Source organism: Bufo bufo, chromosome 1, assembly GCF_905171765.1.
Source record: "Bufo bufo chromosome 1, aBufBuf1.1, whole genome shotgun sequence".
Classification (NCBI taxonomy): domain Eukaryota; kingdom Metazoa; phylum Chordata; class Amphibia; order Anura; family Bufonidae; genus Bufo; species Bufo bufo.
This window is the reverse complement of record NC_053389.1, coordinates 129,206,116-129,223,525: the sequence shown is the minus strand read 5'-3', so window position 1 is coordinate 129,223,525 and position 17,410 is coordinate 129,206,116. Positions and strand designations below refer to the sequence as shown.

Genomic DNA, 17,410 nt, shown 5'->3' with positions numbered 1-17,410 from the left:
GCTACATGGCATCAAAACACCATAATAGGTGGGCCAAACTTCTTGGTCCACAACCAGTGTCTGCGGGTCACACCACTGCCTCCTCTTCCCCTGTTTTACATGCTGGACAATCCCCTGTCCAAGACACAGGCCCGGATTCCTCCCACCGTGCACCTGGACCTTCGCAAGCACCATCAGCTAGCACATCCACTTCTGTGTCCCAGCGCAACATTCAAATGTCTATACCCCAGGCCTTTAAACGAAAGCTCAAATACCCAACCATCCACCCACAGACTATAGCACTAAATGTGCACCTTTCCAAATTGCTGGCCCTGGAAATGTTACCATTTAGGGTTGTGGACACTGAGGCTTTCTGCAACCTGATGGTGACGGTTGTCCCGCGATACTCTGTCCCCAGTCGCCAATACTTTTCATGGTGTGCAGTCCCAGCCTTACACCAGCATGTGTCCAGTAACATCACCCATGCCCTGACCAACGCAGTTATTGGGAAAGTCCACTTAACGACTGACACATGGACAAGTGCTTTTGGCCAGGGACGTTACATTTCCCAGACGGCACACTGGGTGAACGATGCGGAGGCCGGGAGTGAGTTGTACTGTGGGATAGCACAGGTGCTACCGACGCCAAGGATTGTGGGCCCTACTTCCATCAGGGTTTCTGCCACCACCTACGTTAGTGGCTGAAACCCCCCCTTCTCCTACTCCGCCTGCTCCTCCACTTCCACCTCTAAATTATCAACTTGCAGCACCAGTCAGCCATCAGTCAGTAGCTGGAAGCAGTGTAGTACTGCAGTGGGGAAGCGGCAACAGGCCAAGTTTAAACTGATCTGCTTAGCTGACAAACAGCACACCGCCGCAGAGCTATGGCAGGGGATAAGGGACCAGACTGAGCTGTGGTTCTCGCCACTCAACCTAGAACCAGGCATGATTGTGTCTGATAATGGCCATAACTTGGTGGCGGCTTTGGAGCTCGGCAAGCTCACACACGTACCATGCCTAGGCCACGTGTTCAACCTAGTGGTTCAGCGGTTTCTCAAAACCTACCCCAATTTGCATGAGCTACTGGTAAAGGTGCGCCGCGTGTGTGCCCATTTCCGCAAGTCATCGACAGCTTCCGCCAGTCTAGCAACGCTGCAGCAGCGCTGGAAATTGCCAGCTCACTGACTGTTGTGTGACGTGAGCACGCGCTGGAACTCCACCGTCCAATATGTTGGCCAGGCTTTGTGAGCAGCAGAGGGCAGTTGTGGAATACCAGCTGCAACATGGTTGTTGCCTTTCCAGTCAGCTTCGGCTTATCACAAGCGATGAGTGGGCATTGATGTCTGACCTCTGTGAGATTTTACGCAACTTTGAGGAATCAACACAGATGGTGAGCGGCGATAATGCTATTATCAGCGTAACCATCCCACTTCTGTGTCTACTCAAACGCTCGCTGCTCACAATTAAGGCAGACGATTTGAATGTGGAAGAGGTGGAATTGGGGGAAGACATTACACAGGGTGATAGCCACACCACCCTCAGTTCGTCTTCTCAGTGCAAATTGGATGATGAGGAGCAGGAAATAGTTGCCTCCGCTACAGAGGGCAGTACCCATGGAAGTTTTTTTCCTTCTGTTCATCATGGATGGGTAGAAGAGGAAGCGGATAAGGAGATTGAGAGTCATCCTTTTGATGAGGACAGCAAAGTCTTGTCTGTTGGGACTCTGGCACACATGGCTAACTTTATGTTAGGCTGCCTTTCCTGTGACCCTTGTACGCATTTTGGCCAACACCGATTACTGGTTGTTCACCCTTCTCGACTCCCGCTACAAAGAGCTCTTCTCATCTCTCATTCCTGCGGTGGAGAGGACGAGCAAAATGCTCCTTGTGGAAAAATTGCTCCAAAATTTACCAGCTGACAACGCTGGCTGCAAAGTACGTAGTTCCTTGGTTAACCGAAGAGGGGAGACAAGGGGAACACACAGCAGTTCCAACAGAAGCAGGGCAACACTCTCCAAGGCCTGGGACAGTTTTATGACACCACGCCAGCACCCTCACCCTGATGTGTGGCCTAGTGTCACAAGGAGGGAAAATTTTTTGAAGATGGTGAAGGAGTATGTAGCAGACCGTGTCAGCGTCCTCAGTGATCCCTCTGTGCCTTACAACTATTGGGTGTCTAAGCTGGACACGTGGCACGAACTGGCACTTTACGACAAGGAGGTGCTGGCCTGCCCCGCCGCCAGAGTTTTGTCAGAGCAGGTATTTAGTGCTAGGGGCATAATAACTGATAAGCGCATCTGCCTGTTAACTGAAAATGCTGACTGGTTGACTCTTATAAAAAATGAACAAGGCCTGGATGGCCCCTGACTTCTCTACTCTATCAAAGGAAAGCTTCTAAACATAAAGGCACTCTAAATGTGGCTTTTATGGTGTTTTGAATACACTGTATTCCCATGCACCCCTTCCACCACCAAAAAGGGCATATGATTCAATCTCCTTTTTCTCTTCATCCTCCTCCTCCTCCTTCATATCAACATGATTATTAGGCTGCCCTCGCTCCTAATGTTTTAGAAGGTCAGCTCAGCAGCACGCCCTCACCCATAATGTTTTAAAGGGTCACCAGCAGGCCCTCAACTATAATGTTTTTGAGGGTCACTAGCAGGCCCTCAATCATAATTTTTTACAGAGTGAGCTCAGCAGCAGACCCTCACCCTAAATTTTAAGATGGTCAGCTAAGCAGCAGGCCCTCGCCCACAAAATTTTTAGATGGCCAGCTCTGCAGCATTCCTTCGTCCACAAAATTTTTAGATGGCCAGCTCTGCAGCATTCTCTCGCCCACAAAATTTTTAGATGGTCAGCTCGGCAGCAGGCCCTCACCCATAATGTTTTAGATGGTCAGCTCAGCAGCAGGCCCTCGCCCACAAAATATTTTAGATGTTCAGCTCGGCAGCAGGCCCTCGCCCCTTATGTTTCAGATGGTCAGCTCAGCAGCAGACCCTCACCCCTAATGTTTTCTCCTAATGTTTTTGAGGGTCACCAGCAGGCCATCAATCATCATTTTTCAAGGGTGTGTATGATGCCCTCCTTAATGTGTAATAAAGGGTGTATTGGAGTACCGTTTCCTTGTAATTTTTGGCAGCCCTTTCACTTATTGCATAGGCTTTATGAGTGTAGGAGTCCCTCTACCTCAGTGTTTCCCAACCAGTGTGCCTCCAGCTGTTGCAAAACTACAACTCCCAGCATGCCCGCACAGCCAAAGGCTGTCCGGGCATGCTGGGAGTTGTAGTTTTGCAACAGCTGGAGGCACACTGGTTGGGAAACACTGCTCTACCTGAACAATTGTACCACAATGTTAATGAGACCCTCCTTTATATGATATACAGGTTGTAACGGAGTGCCTCTTCCTTGTAATTTTTGGCAGCACTTACACTTTATATACAAGTAAATATACAGGAAAGAATATTTCCTAACAATTTTTCCTCTAAAATTGATTTTATCTTTGGTTTTGTGCATATTATTGTTAGTCTGTAAAAGTGGCATACTACTCAGACAACATCGTTCCCAGCAGCGACCTGGGAGTCCAAGATGCATTCAGGCATCCTCCCCATGCTGTTCCCGAACCATTTCAGTGGTGTTTCCATCAATTTCTGAACTTTTCCTGTGAACCAGACACCCTCCCCTCTTCAGAGCAGGGGGTGCATGGTTTAATGCTCTGGTTCTCCCATTGACTTCCATTGTGCTCTGGTGCTCTGTAGAGCACCCAAGCATCCCAAAGTGTTCTATTCGAGCACCAGAGCACCCGAGCACTTTGGTGCTCGATCAACACTAAAGATTATAGAAATTAAAAAGGAAAACATTAAGAACATTCAGATGGAGACGAAGATGCAGATATATGAAGTAACTGGCTAGCCCATTCACGCCTATACTGTGCTGAGATTAAAAAACAAAAAACAAAACACTACTTACTTTTCCAGTACAAAATCCAACCTCACCTACATTTGCTAACCTGCTGATTCAAACCATTAGTCATGATTTTAGACATTCAAGTTACAAAAATATTGCAGGATTACATTTAAGCAACATCTAGGGGTCCTTGGGACACTCAGAAGAAATGATTCTATCTTCCATCTATATACAACATATTCCTATTGACTTTTAATGTCATATTAATCTTTGTTACAGTTACACAAGACATATCAATAAGGTCTAGAATAGTCATAAAATTCCTATTAAATAGATTCTGATGGCAAGTGAGTGGAATAGGGTTGTGCTGAATAGGGTTATTTTCTGTTGAACCTTTTGGACCCTGTGGTAATAAAGGCCCATTACTGCATCATTGCCCCACCTGGGGGATATAATGGTACTATGATGGTCAAGTGTCAACTTGCATTTGAGGATAAAACTGTTTTTAATGCAAGTAAATCCATACACCAATGTACCAGGAGACAGCATTCTCAGGAAGATGGCACTGTTATGATCTCACAAATACCTGATATACTATATATATATATACAGGTAAAAGTCAAAAAATTTGAATATCGTGCAAAAGTTCATTTATTTCAGTAATGCAAATTAAAAGGAATTGCATTAATGCAACTTAAAATTAGAATTTTGTGAAAAGGTTCCATATTCTAGGCGCAAAGTGTCACACTCTAGTCAGCTAATTAATCCATACCCCCTGAGTAAAGGGTACCTGAGATTGTGACTTTGGGGTTTTCATAAGCTGTAAGCCATAATCATCCAAATTATAACAAAGGCTTGAAATATCTCACTTTGCATGTAATGAGTCTATCTCATATATTAGTTTCACCTTTTAAGTTGTATTACTGAAATAAATGAACTTTGCACAATATTCTATTTTTTCGAGTTTCACCTGTATATTGCTAAAATGTCTTTATATTTATGATTGAATAGATGCACATTATTATGGCATTCTTAAGGCTAGAGTCCTCCATTCCTCCCATGCTGTTCTCCTTGCCTCCATTCTGGTCCTCTTTTAGGCTTATTTCAAAATTAATGGCACTGTCTGAGATGGACCAGTACTAGAGAGGAGCAAATTGATTTTAAACTTATCAAATTCATCTTGAATTTCCTAAAAATCTATATTCTGGCTGAATCCAAATATTTTGCTATTCGACAAATCTCTCAAATTGGCAGCAGCTATTTTACAGGTCAGAAGTCAGAAAGAAGGCATCTGCCACTAAAAAGGACAATTTTTTAATAATAATAAAAAAAAGGATAAAAAGAAATCCAACAATGCAGTGTGTTGCTTAACATGTTTTTTGTTACCACTTGCTACCATCCATTTGCCCCCAGCCATTTATTTCACTGACACTCTGGCATTACTAATGGCATCTTGGTAAAAAAAAGGCTTGAAATTGGTTGGAGTCCTAGGAGACTTCAGAGTGTAATATGCAACTTTTCAGAACAATCTGATCATTTTTTATTTAGATCAAAATGTATTCATATCCAAATCGAATCTGACGATCGATTTGTTAGATTTTTACCCTAATCGCATTTCAAGAGATCTCTACTAGCACCAATGAAGTAGCAGGGGGCATGCCTTAGAATTTCCGACAGCGCTATGTATGGAAAAGTCTGAGAAGGAGGAATCTGACTGGGGAACACAATGGAGAAATATAGGAAGCATGAGAGGAACAGAGGGCACTAGGTATGTTTCATGTGTTATGCATCATCTAGTTTTAGGTTTTGATTGGAGGGTTATTAATCTTGGAACTTCATATTTTTTTATTTTTTTTTAACTACTTGGACCTAAGCTGCAATACCACAAACAGCCTGTGAATAAGAGGGCACTTTTTCTGGAACAAAAAAGCCAAACAGTATAATTTTTTTTTTTGTAATCTCAAATATTTGAAATTCTGGGCAGATCCTTCTGAAAATCAAAATTCAACTTGATCATAAATAGTGTCACTAGTGATCATCGAGTGCCATCAATAATTTTACAAAGATCTGCTGACAAACCCTTTAAGATATCCTAATTAGTGAATTCAGATTATGCACATGTATATATTCATTTTATGACTTTGCAAATATCATAAGTTGTATTTATTAGACAGATTATATCACTATGAAATATTAAATATATACATTGGGCCAAACCAATATCCTTTCTGATTCATAGAGTTCATTAATTTGTATATTAACTCATTGGAACAAAATACATTTTTGGACCATATGATAACTTATCATAAAAACTGTTTTTACTAGCAGTACCTGGTCTGACCACGTGGTGTGCTGTTGGGAGAACATATGTCTATGTGCCATGTTATGTACTCTAAAGCTCTAAAATTCTATTTGTTGGTGGGAATATTTAATGCAGTACAATTTTTGCTTTGCAATTGACAAATTTTGCCAGATTTCACAAAATAAAAATAACTGACTTTCAGCATTCTACTATATTAATACAATATTAATGCATTTATTTGTAACGCTCTCTATGAATTCAATATTGGTTTAGCTCCAAGGTAAACTACTCCCTGAGTAGACATCAGCTACAAAAATGCATAAATATTTTACCTGACAAAATTTCAGAATATTTAATTTGTATTATGCTTTTGAAGAGCGGTACGTACCAGTATATAGAAACAAGGCGTCTGCCCTGCCATCAGGAAGAAAAACAGACTTCAGCCAGTCAGCAGGAGATTTCAAACCATTTCTCAGACACAAAGGCCACAGGAATTAGATGCCGATCAGAAGAAGTAGGTCTGCAGCGAGCAGAAAAAAGGGCTTGCGCGTGCTGGTACGTAACACACAACAAGCAAGCCTGGTCAGGCCTGCTGCAAAAAAATGCTAATTAAGACACATGCTCTAAACCAATGCTTTACTGGCAAGTTGGCCTCTTATTGAAATATAACAATTGAGATTTTTTTTTGCAAATAATTTTAAAAGAACATATATGAAATTATAAATTTACAGTGATACTTACTGCTCAACTGTGGCTTAGTCACAATGGAGGAAAACATTTTGTCCTTTATCGCTTATACCTCAGTCTACAGGCTAGAAATTCACTAAGACTCCCTTCAAAGCACAATTTCTATTCTTTCATATTTCAAGGTACTTGAGTGGGGGTCACCCTACAGTAAAATATCTTGGGGAGAGGGAATCCCTAATACAGCAGATTGTACTTCTTGTAACCACTTTAGTAAATGCTCTTACAGTGGTCACCTAAACTGGAAGTCATGTGGTTGGTAGGCACCCAGCACTAATACTAATACTACTACTGGTCACATCACTGTATTCATCATTATCTCTATACCGTGACACCACTGTTTATTATCCCTGTACTATAACATCACTGTTTGTATCATCCTTCTATTATATCAGTTTGTGCATTATCTTCTCTGAATTCGCTGCCAAAGTTAGCCATGGTATAGTAGGGCCCCTTTCCAAGTTTTGCTTTGAGGTACCATGGTTACTTGTCATGTCTCATCTTGAAATAACATCCAATTAAGATTGGTGGGGAGTTACCAACAAATAAAATAGGGCAGACTTGCAAATCTTTTATAATAATTAGACAGTGTAAACTAAAACTAGACAGTCTAAAGATTCACCAATTTTAGCAAAATGACTTATGTTGGGCCAAGCTATGCCTCCTTTCCCATTAAAACACACCAATTCCACCCACATAACATAATAAAGCTCTCCTACATCTGACCCCTACTTACTTTCTTTGCATTGTATATAGGCTGTACTGCTTATAATTAGATATTTGGGCATCACTGGATGATATGTGGGTAGTATAACATATAGCCTTAGAAGGCTATGTAACTTTTTGATTAATGGTGATACCTATATCTTGATATCTGTATGGCTATTTTTCTAACTTAATTTTGGGTTTAACCTTTCTCCTCCATCACATGCTTTGGATAGAAGTGTATATATTGGTATAGGTTGCATTTAAGGGCGGATTGGGAAGTGAAATGGCCCTGGAGAAAAATGTAGAAGTTGTCCCATGATGTAGGCGGAGCCAAACTGGTAGAATATGTGGCTAAGCCAAGTAGGCAGGGGTTTTATGGGGCAATCTGCAGTTTTTATTGATACCATTTTGGAATGTATATGCCTTTTTGATCACTGTTTATTCAGCTTTATGGAAAATAATGCGATATGAAAACAGCAAATCCGCCATTTTGATTATCTTAACATTACAGTGTTCACCGTATAGAACAAATACATGTATCTTTAATAGTATGGACAATGAGCTTTATTTTTTATAGTTTATTTTTTTTTTTAATATGGGGAAATTATGGGGATTTTTTTAAATATTTTTACAAACTTTGTTTCACTTTTTTTTTTCATTTAAGTCCCCTTAGGGGACTTTAACATGCAATCATCTTATTGTTTCTCCCATGGACTGCAATGCAATACTATTAAAACCTATAGGAAGCTTACTGTCACAGGCAAGTCTCCATAGGAACACACTATGGCAGGTCTTGGAGTCTTCTAAAAGCCCAGTTGCCATAGCAATAGAACAACTCCTTCAATATTAGCACAGGGGATTGATTCGGGCCCCGGAAGTGCAGAGCTCCGGGGAATGATGTCTCAGATGCTATGGTTGCAATTCACCACAGCATTTGATGGGTTAATTGTCTGTGATTGGCTTTATTGCAGATTGCAGACAATGCTTCTAGGTCTCTGCTGTGTAAAGCAGCAGGCACATTGTACTTTGTACCCATGTTTAAAGTCCCGACTTTTAATGTACTTGTATGGCAGAAGTCGAGAAAGGGTTAAAATAATTCCCCACTATAACTAGGGCTTTCGGCGTTATAAGGCCTCTTTCACACAAGGGTGACGGATTGGCTCCAGGTGCGTTCAGTGAAACTCACACCATTTTGCAGGCAAGCTCAGTCAGTACTGTCTGCGATTATGTTCAGTTGTTAATTTTTTTCCACGCAGGAGCAATGCGTTTTGATGCATTTTTCACTCGCGTGATAAAAAACGGAAGGTTTACAAACAACATCTCTTAGCAACCATCAGTGAAAACGCATCGCACCCGCACTTACTTGTTTTTCACTGAAGCCCCATTCACTTCTATGGGGGGCTGCGTAAAAAACGCAGAAAGTAGAACATGCTGCGTTTTTCATGCAACGCAGAACTGATGCGTGAAAAACATTTTAATGAATGGGTCAGGATTCAGTGCGGGTGCTATGCATTCATGTCACGTATTGCACGGAAAACTCGCTCGTGTGAAAGGGGCCTAATAGTGCTTGAGAACACCACCATCTCTATATACCAGGACATTGGGATAACAGCAACAGTCTAATCAAAAGATGTAATGGAGCAAAATAAATTAAAATAAACACATTTTTGCATATACAATTTAGTATGTGTATGTGTATATATACACATTAGTGTGTGTGTGTGTGTGTGTGTGTGTGTATATATAGAACGAGAGAGAGCTAAAATGTGGATATTGAAATTTATTTTGCTCCATTACATTTTTGTGATTCGTAATAACTTAGACTTTTGCTGTTATCCCAGTGTCCTGATATATACAGATGTATCTGTAGATACCAGTATATTGTAACATGACTACTGAAGGTTTTAAGTAAAAGAAATTCCTTCCATTAATAACAGATTACTCTGTAGCACATTGGTATGGTGTCAGTTTTCTATACCTATGGTTGTGAGTTGGAGACCTGTGGTAACAATTCAAAAGTAAAGACTGATTAAATATTAAATATACAAAGGTATCCCCATACACTGTCAGAGTGTTTGGAGATAACCCCAGGGATGACTCTATGTATGGAAATAGGTATATATGGAGTCGGGATGGGACTCCCAGAGCAGTGTCTCCGTATGTGGAGTTAGCCATATTTGAAGTCAGGCAGTGGACTCCTAAGCAGTGCAGGGACTTCCACACTGGTCTTGCTTAGCAGGGTTGGCTTCCTGCGATGTGAATGAGTGTAACATATTGCTGGTGGCCCACTGGGAAAATTCTTGGTTAGGTACATGGCCAATCTGTCCCTGGTTGCATAAAATTTTGAATCTTGTCTGCATATTATTTGGGTTGGTGGGGTAGTTGTTGGTGTTATAAAATAAATCTTGAGTATATGTCTACATATGTGTTTAAAAAAATTGTATAAAAATTAGAATCTTAATGAGTATTCTGAACTTTCTAATATAAAGCTACTTTACTACTTCATAATGTGAATACTTAGAATGTATTTCTGCCTTGTCTTGCACCCACAACTGACTGACTCCATTAAAATGTAATTTTAAGTGAAGCGACTAATTTTCTTTTTACTCTCCTGAGATTTTCATAAAAAGTTGCTATAATAGAAATATTGTATTTTTTCCAACTTGCTAAAATAATTATTAGCTGTAACTTCATGCTAAAATGAACACAAGAAAAATGTGAAAGCATGTATCAAGCAAGCCTAGGGAATTTGAAAAATATTCCTATGTGAAATAGCATATATGAGGCAAATACAGTTTTTTAACATTACATGAAAGGCATTGTCTAGTATATTACGATGCCCTCTGATCGCTCATTTCTTAATATAATTTTAATACCTGCATTGCCCCTATCTTCAGATCTCCATGCCAGTCACATGACCCTGTCCTCGACGGGCATCTGTGACCCTGTTACGCCAGTATAGGTGATCTGATGATGCTGCCCATGTAAATGAGATAGGTCGGGATACAGCCAGGACCAGGAAGAAATAGAAATATGCAGAGGCAAGTCAGTGGACGTGCTGGCACTGGAAGAAACACTAAGCTCTATAGGGTCATGTGACTGGCATCAACTGAACATAGTGGTCATATAGTTAATGAAATTATATTGGGAAATGAGCAATTGGGGGATATTGCAATGCATGAGAAAAGGCTGGAAAAACGGGGCAACTGCTTTAAGGCCAAAATGGAGTAACAAATGACCATTATAAAACCAATATATTAGCAGGCTGCTTTATTGGTAGTCAAACTATCAACTTATGGCTTCATGGCAACACATAAAAAATATAGGGATTATCGCAACAATATTGCTCCCCATTTGGACCTAGATTGCTGTCCATGTGGGAGCAGTAAAAAAGATCTTATCTCTTAAACAAATGTGTTCTAATCTCATTTTGTCATGTCATAGTCAAGAGGGCTGGAAAATTACAACTATTTTAGTTAAGTGTAAATTTGCTCTGAGCACTTTTCATTTCCCTGGTGTCTACAGTAGGTGTCTAATTCTGATATCCATTATTTTTTGGGGTTTGGGCACTAAGGGGCACATTTATTAAATAGGCATATTTCAGTATAATAAATGAAACCTAAATGTTTTGGTAAGTCATTTAAAAAGTCTGTTCTCAACAATCCCTTTACATGTCCTATAAGGATCCTTGGAAGTTAGAGAAGATGGATCCCAACTTAGAACTCCCTTGAGAGGACTGCTATAAAACAATAGTTCTTGCTCTGGTGGATTGAGCTGTCTAAGCATTACAAGGGCTGCCATATACTTGAAGGACCGTCATGACATACCACAGTGCTGGGAAATTGCAGATTTCCCTGGCAGTTAACCCCAGATTGGTAGAATCAGATTATTACTGGGCTTACAACAATTGACAATAAACAATACAAAACAATAAAAAATACTCCTGTAAAAAAAAAAAAGCACAAAATCTACTGACCCTAAAACATATTGCCCTTGATCATATAGTCATATTCTATGAAAATATTATTTGTTTTTGTCTTTGAAGCAACAACAGTAAAATGCATGGTGTATTACATTATCATTCTTGAACTTATTCTTAGAGGCCAATGGGTCCAATAAAGCATTAGTTTAAGGCAACATAAAAAAGCAATGAACTATAGTCACCAAAATGCAATGCAGTAATGAAAAAAGAACAGTGATTTACAAATACAACGCTTACAATGATACACAAATGAGCCCTAAAAAAGAAAAACCATATTACAAATGAAGTACCTAACACCCAGCATTAAGTGGTCACGACATATTATAATGTTGCTATATACATGTGCGAAATGGTTTGAAAATTCTTGCCAATTGTTTACTGCAGAAATGCAATATTCTAATTTAAAACTTGTTGACTCTATTCAACGGAAAATAAGGGCCCTTTATCCTAATATAATACCCAATAAGAGATTCCCATCACAAGTCTTTGATATGATCTGCAACGTTTATTCAGCCAAAATCAGATGGAAACTACAGATTTGCTACCACAGCAAACCAATATTTAAAAGTCCAAAGGCCAAAAATATGAAAAAATCTGTATTCAATCAAATGTTTAATAATCCAAAGAATAATGATACAAGAGAACTGACCATGGCTTACAAAACTATAACATTATCATATAGCATCATATTATTTTGATATAATATTTAGATCACTATTGAATTGCTTAATTAAAGAAAATATGTGTAATAAAATTCCTTAGGCCCATTTCCTCAGATGCATATACAGAAGTCATAGGGCTTCATATCAAAACCTAGCATGACTCCCCCCCTCCCTTTCCACAAAACCCGTAAGATTTCTGTCATTTTTGTTTATTAAATAGAGGAAATTCATGAGTATCGTGAATAATATTTGAAGTCATTTTTGCTTGGATCTAAATTGGCATAATTTTCACTAAATTTATCAAATGTTGCATTAATTTGTCTAATCATTAAACTTAAAACGTTTGTCTAGAAAAGTTCCTCCAGTTTTCCTACTCCATCCTCCTACTGGAGTGACACTGGGAATTATCAGTGATAATTCTGGAGTGAAAGTCATTAACATAGCTAACCACTCCCACTTCTCCACACTTATTTCAAAACTGGAGTGTTGTTAGAATGTAAAAAGTAGCATTCTGTGACTTTTTGAATCCAGAATTCTGGAGTGAAGGCATGATAAATTCATTCCATAGTGTCTAAAAAGACCATCTAAAAAAAGCCTTTTAAACTAATTTTAGAAAGTCCTTTTGTCAGAAGTGTCCACAGACAAGAAAATGATCATGGAATGTCCACATGTTTGGAGTTCCTGCTATGAACTCTGTTTGACCCTGTAGCATGTGTTCAACTTCCATCCACAGGAAAAATAAAGAATTAACTAGTTTACTTTAAAATAATAAGCTGCATGGACACGGGAAGTACTCAAGAATTAAATATGGTCTTTGCTGTGGCTTATACAGTAGATGAAGGTCTGCTTTCTAACAGATAAAGTCCTGAACATCGAGTCCCTCTCCTATTAAAGAGGTTGCCCAGTTTCAGGAGAATGCAAAATAACTGTGGAGCCCCAGTTATGGATCTTCAACACAGTGAAAGCCAGATATCCCTCCAAGCAAAGGGGTGTCTCCATTTTAGAGATCAACAGATCCACCATATTAAGTGGCCCCTACAGTGCCTTGCAAAAGTATTCACACCCCTTGACTTTTTTTGTGCTTTGCTACATTACAGTCTTAAGTTCACTGTTTTGTTAATCTGAATTTTATGTGATAGATGAGAACACAATATTTTAAGTTAGTGAAGTGAAATGGGAAAAATATATAAATAAAACTATTGTTTAGAAAAAGAAAACAGAAAATTGTCATGTGTGCATGTATTCAACCCCTTTGTTAGGAAGCCCATAAAAAGCTCTGGTGCAACCAATTACCTTCAGAAGTCACATAATTTGTGAAATGATGTCCACCTATGTGCAATCTAAGTGTCACATGATCTGTCATTACACATCTTTTTGAAAGGCCCCAGAGGCTGCAACACCTAAGCAAGAGGCATCACTCACCAAACACTGCCATGAAGAGGCAAGGAACTCTCCAAACAAGTAAGGGACAATGTTGTTGAGAAGTACAAGCCAGGGTTAGGTTATAAAAAAATATCCAAATCTTTGATAATCCCCAGGAGCACCATCAAATCTATGATAACCAAATAGAAAAAACATGGCACAGCAGCAAACCTGCCAAGAGACGGCCGCCCACCAAAACTCACGGACCCATTTCCACCACACAGGACTTTGACAATGATTTGAATCAGGTACACAAGGAGCTTGGCTTCACACTACATACCAGCCGGGAAGAGATCAGTTTCCTTGATACTGTACATTGGTCAGGATTGACCAGACAGGAACTCTTAGCATAGACCTCTACAACAAGCCCACCGATCGCAATAGTCTCCTCCACTATAGTAGTTGTCACCCCAGAGCTACAAAAAAGTCCCTACCTCGTTCTCAGTATACACGGGTAGACTGCATTGTTACCAACAACACAATAAAAAATTAGAGATTTGACAGTATGACCAAAAAGTTTTAGACAGGGGTTATCCACAAACCGTTCTAGATGATGCTTTGAATGGCCTAAGAGAAACTCCCGAGCCACGTCAGACCTCTAAAGATAGAAACAGAATGGCTTGTGTAACTACATACCATCCCCAAATACCTAAAATACAACAAGCCTTGAAAAAACATTGGCCTTTATTAGCTAAAGCCTACCCTGACATAAGGGAATTCCACCACCCTTTACTAACCTGTTATAAGAGATCACCCAACATTAGGGATAAGCTAGTCAGGGCCGTTGTGGACAGCTTTACCAAGATTCCAAAACAGACATTTTTACACAGTCGACGACAGGGGACATATCCCTGCGCCCAATGTTCAAGTGTCATCAAGGGAGAATATGCCACACATCTTCGCACAGGACAGGCCTTTCCCATCAAAGGATTTTTTACCTGTGACTCTAACTTTGTGATCTACCTATTGAAATGTCCATGCGGTCTCACGTATGTTGGTGAAACTACAGAACATATAAGAGACTGCATAAGTAAACACAAATCAACCATCAGATTGGGTCATACCTTATTACCTATTCTGCACCACTTTGTGGAACAAAAACACCAAGTTTCTCAACTTCGATACCAGATTCTGGAACAGGTTGATCCACCCAGGAGAGGAGGCAATCGGACACTCCTTTTGAAACAAAGAGAGGATTTTTGGATTCATAAATTGGGAACACTCTCGCCGCATAAATCGCGAATGTGATTTTTTTATTAACGTATGATTTGGTTCTTATGATTATACATGATTAGTACAGGGTCTAACACTATTTTGTTTTTCCACAGACCCGCTGATCCACTTATCCACAACGGGTGAGGGTGAGACAACCTTTCCCCCTTCCGCCCCCCTCTTTCCACCTTTTACCCCAAACCCCCCCTTTTTTTACCCCTTCCCTCCCTGTTTGGATTGACTATAGGGATTTGCAGCCTCAATTTTAACAGTTTGTCAGTTCTTCATATTGAATACAAAAAAATTCTTTATTTATGTACCGGACATTCTCACTTATTTACGTTCAGCCTGCTGACTTATCTCCCCTTTCATTATTATGCTACAGTATTACACCTATTGTTGATACACTAAATATTAGGCTGTTAGAATGCATATTTGGACATCTGCTGTCCACTTGACATCACTGTGGAGCGCACTAATGCGTTCCACATGTCACGTGACCGGAACAACATTTACATTAGCTTCACCACATCAATTTATCTTATTTTAAACCTGTTATACTTCCTATACTTATCTAATTACTGCCCAGCTGGGGGAACGCAAATTCTCGCATTCTTTCCACCCCATGACATCTCAGTGGAACGCACACATGCACACCGGAAGTGTGTTCAAATGCGTCACGTGCCCGGAACTACGTGTGGCCCATGCAATATAGATAATGGGGCACAGACTCTTACGCCATACATCCAGCTCCCAGCCACTCACCGCACATGTGCTACAGGTACCTAATGTTTGTCCTTTCCCTTATTCAAATTTTTTTAAAGGACCACCATGTTTCCAAGGAACGATCTAACTAGTCCACACCTTTAGTGGTATTCCCTATATACCGGACCATATAGTTTATACTTACATTTCATATTTATCATACCTTTTGAAAGACTCTTTGAATCATAAGAATAACTGATTGAAGGACTTTGTTACCGACAATCCCACAGTAGAGCCTATATTTATGTGTCACGATTTATGATACTTGTTGAGATATCTTTTGAATCATGACAATAATAAATTGAAGGACTTGGTTACCGATAATCTCCCCTTTATCATGTATTTATGTACTACCCCATTTGTTGCAATTAGCTCAATATATTTTATCTACCATGAATTTATGTATTAATCTATGTATTAATTTATTATCTGCATGACTTAGTATAAAGAGCTTAGTATGTGCTTCCCCCTTTTTTCCCCTCTTGTCTCCATTTTTTTCTTTTTCCTTTTTTCATATCACTTTTGAGTTTCTGTACTGGTTGACTAAAAAGATCCTATGTAATTGCAGATAATATGTGACCGCTGAAGAAGGTCTATTCAGACCGAAACGTATGGTCAAGAATTTAGGTTATTGCTTTTGGATGTAAAGTATTGGGCAACTGGATCATGAAACCACTGTGTGAATAAATATATTCTTTTGAAACGGAAAACCTAGCAATCTGTGTGCCTCAATTTTCATTATATAGATCGTGGCTAATTCTAGCCCTTGACTGGCACCAGAAGAAAAAATAGAGTGCGGTTCTCCATTTCTTCAAAACTCCGAGATCTAAGGTAATCCTGGAGGTGCTGCAGAGTTCCTCAGCAGAGACTAGAGTATCTGTACATAGGACGACAATAAGCCGTACGCTCCAAAGAGTTGGGCTTTATGGCAGAGTGGCCAGAAGAAAGCCACTATCAGCTAAAACCAAAAAGGCACATTGTGAGTTTGCGAAAAGGCATTTGGAAGACTCCCAAAATGTATGGAGGAAGTTGCTCTGGTCTAATGCGACTAAAATTACTTTTGGCCATCAAAGAAAACGCTATGTCTGGTGCAAACCCAACACATCACATCACCCAAAGAACACCATCCCCACAGTGAAACATGGTGGTGGCTGTATCATGCTGTGGGGATGTTTTCCAGCAGCCAGGACTGGGAAATTGGTCAGAGTTGAGGGAACGATGGATGGTGCTAAATACAGGGATATTCTTGAGCAAAACCTGTACCACTCTGTGCGTGATTTGAGGATAGAACGGAGGTTCACCTTCCAGCGGGACAATGACCCCAAACACACTGTTAAAGCAACACTTGAGTGGTTTAAGGGGAAACGTGTAAATGTGTTGGAATGGCCTAGTCAAAGCCCAGATCTCAATCCAATAGAAAATCTGTGGTCAGACTTAAAGATTGCTGTTCACAAGCACAAACCATCCAACTTGAAGGAGCTGGAGCAGTTTTGCAAAGAGAAATGGGCAAAAATCCCAGTGGTAAGCCCATAAAGACTTATCCAAAGCGACTTTGAACTGTGATTGCCGCAAAAGGTGGCTCTACAGACTATTGACTTTAGGGGGGTGAATAGTTAAGCACATTGACGTTTTCTGTTATTTTGTCCTATTTGTTGTTTGCTTCACAATAATAAAAAAAAAAATATCTTCAAAGTTGTGGGCATGTTCTGTAAATTAAATTATGCAAATCCTGA

The 17,410-nt window shown here is 39.9% G+C and overlaps 1 protein-coding gene across 1 annotated transcript in view; it reads right to left on the bottom strand.

The window, feature by feature from the left end:
• Positions 1-6,629: 6,629 nt before the first annotated feature.
• Positions 6,630-17,410, bottom strand: part of AJAP1 (adherens junctions associated protein 1) — a 216,979-nt gene continuing 206,198 nt past the window's right edge. Inside the window, 1 exon segment of the mRNA XM_040429425.1 lies at positions 6,630-6,702. Coding sequence (XP_040285359.1) covers positions 6,630-6,702 — 73 coding nt within the window.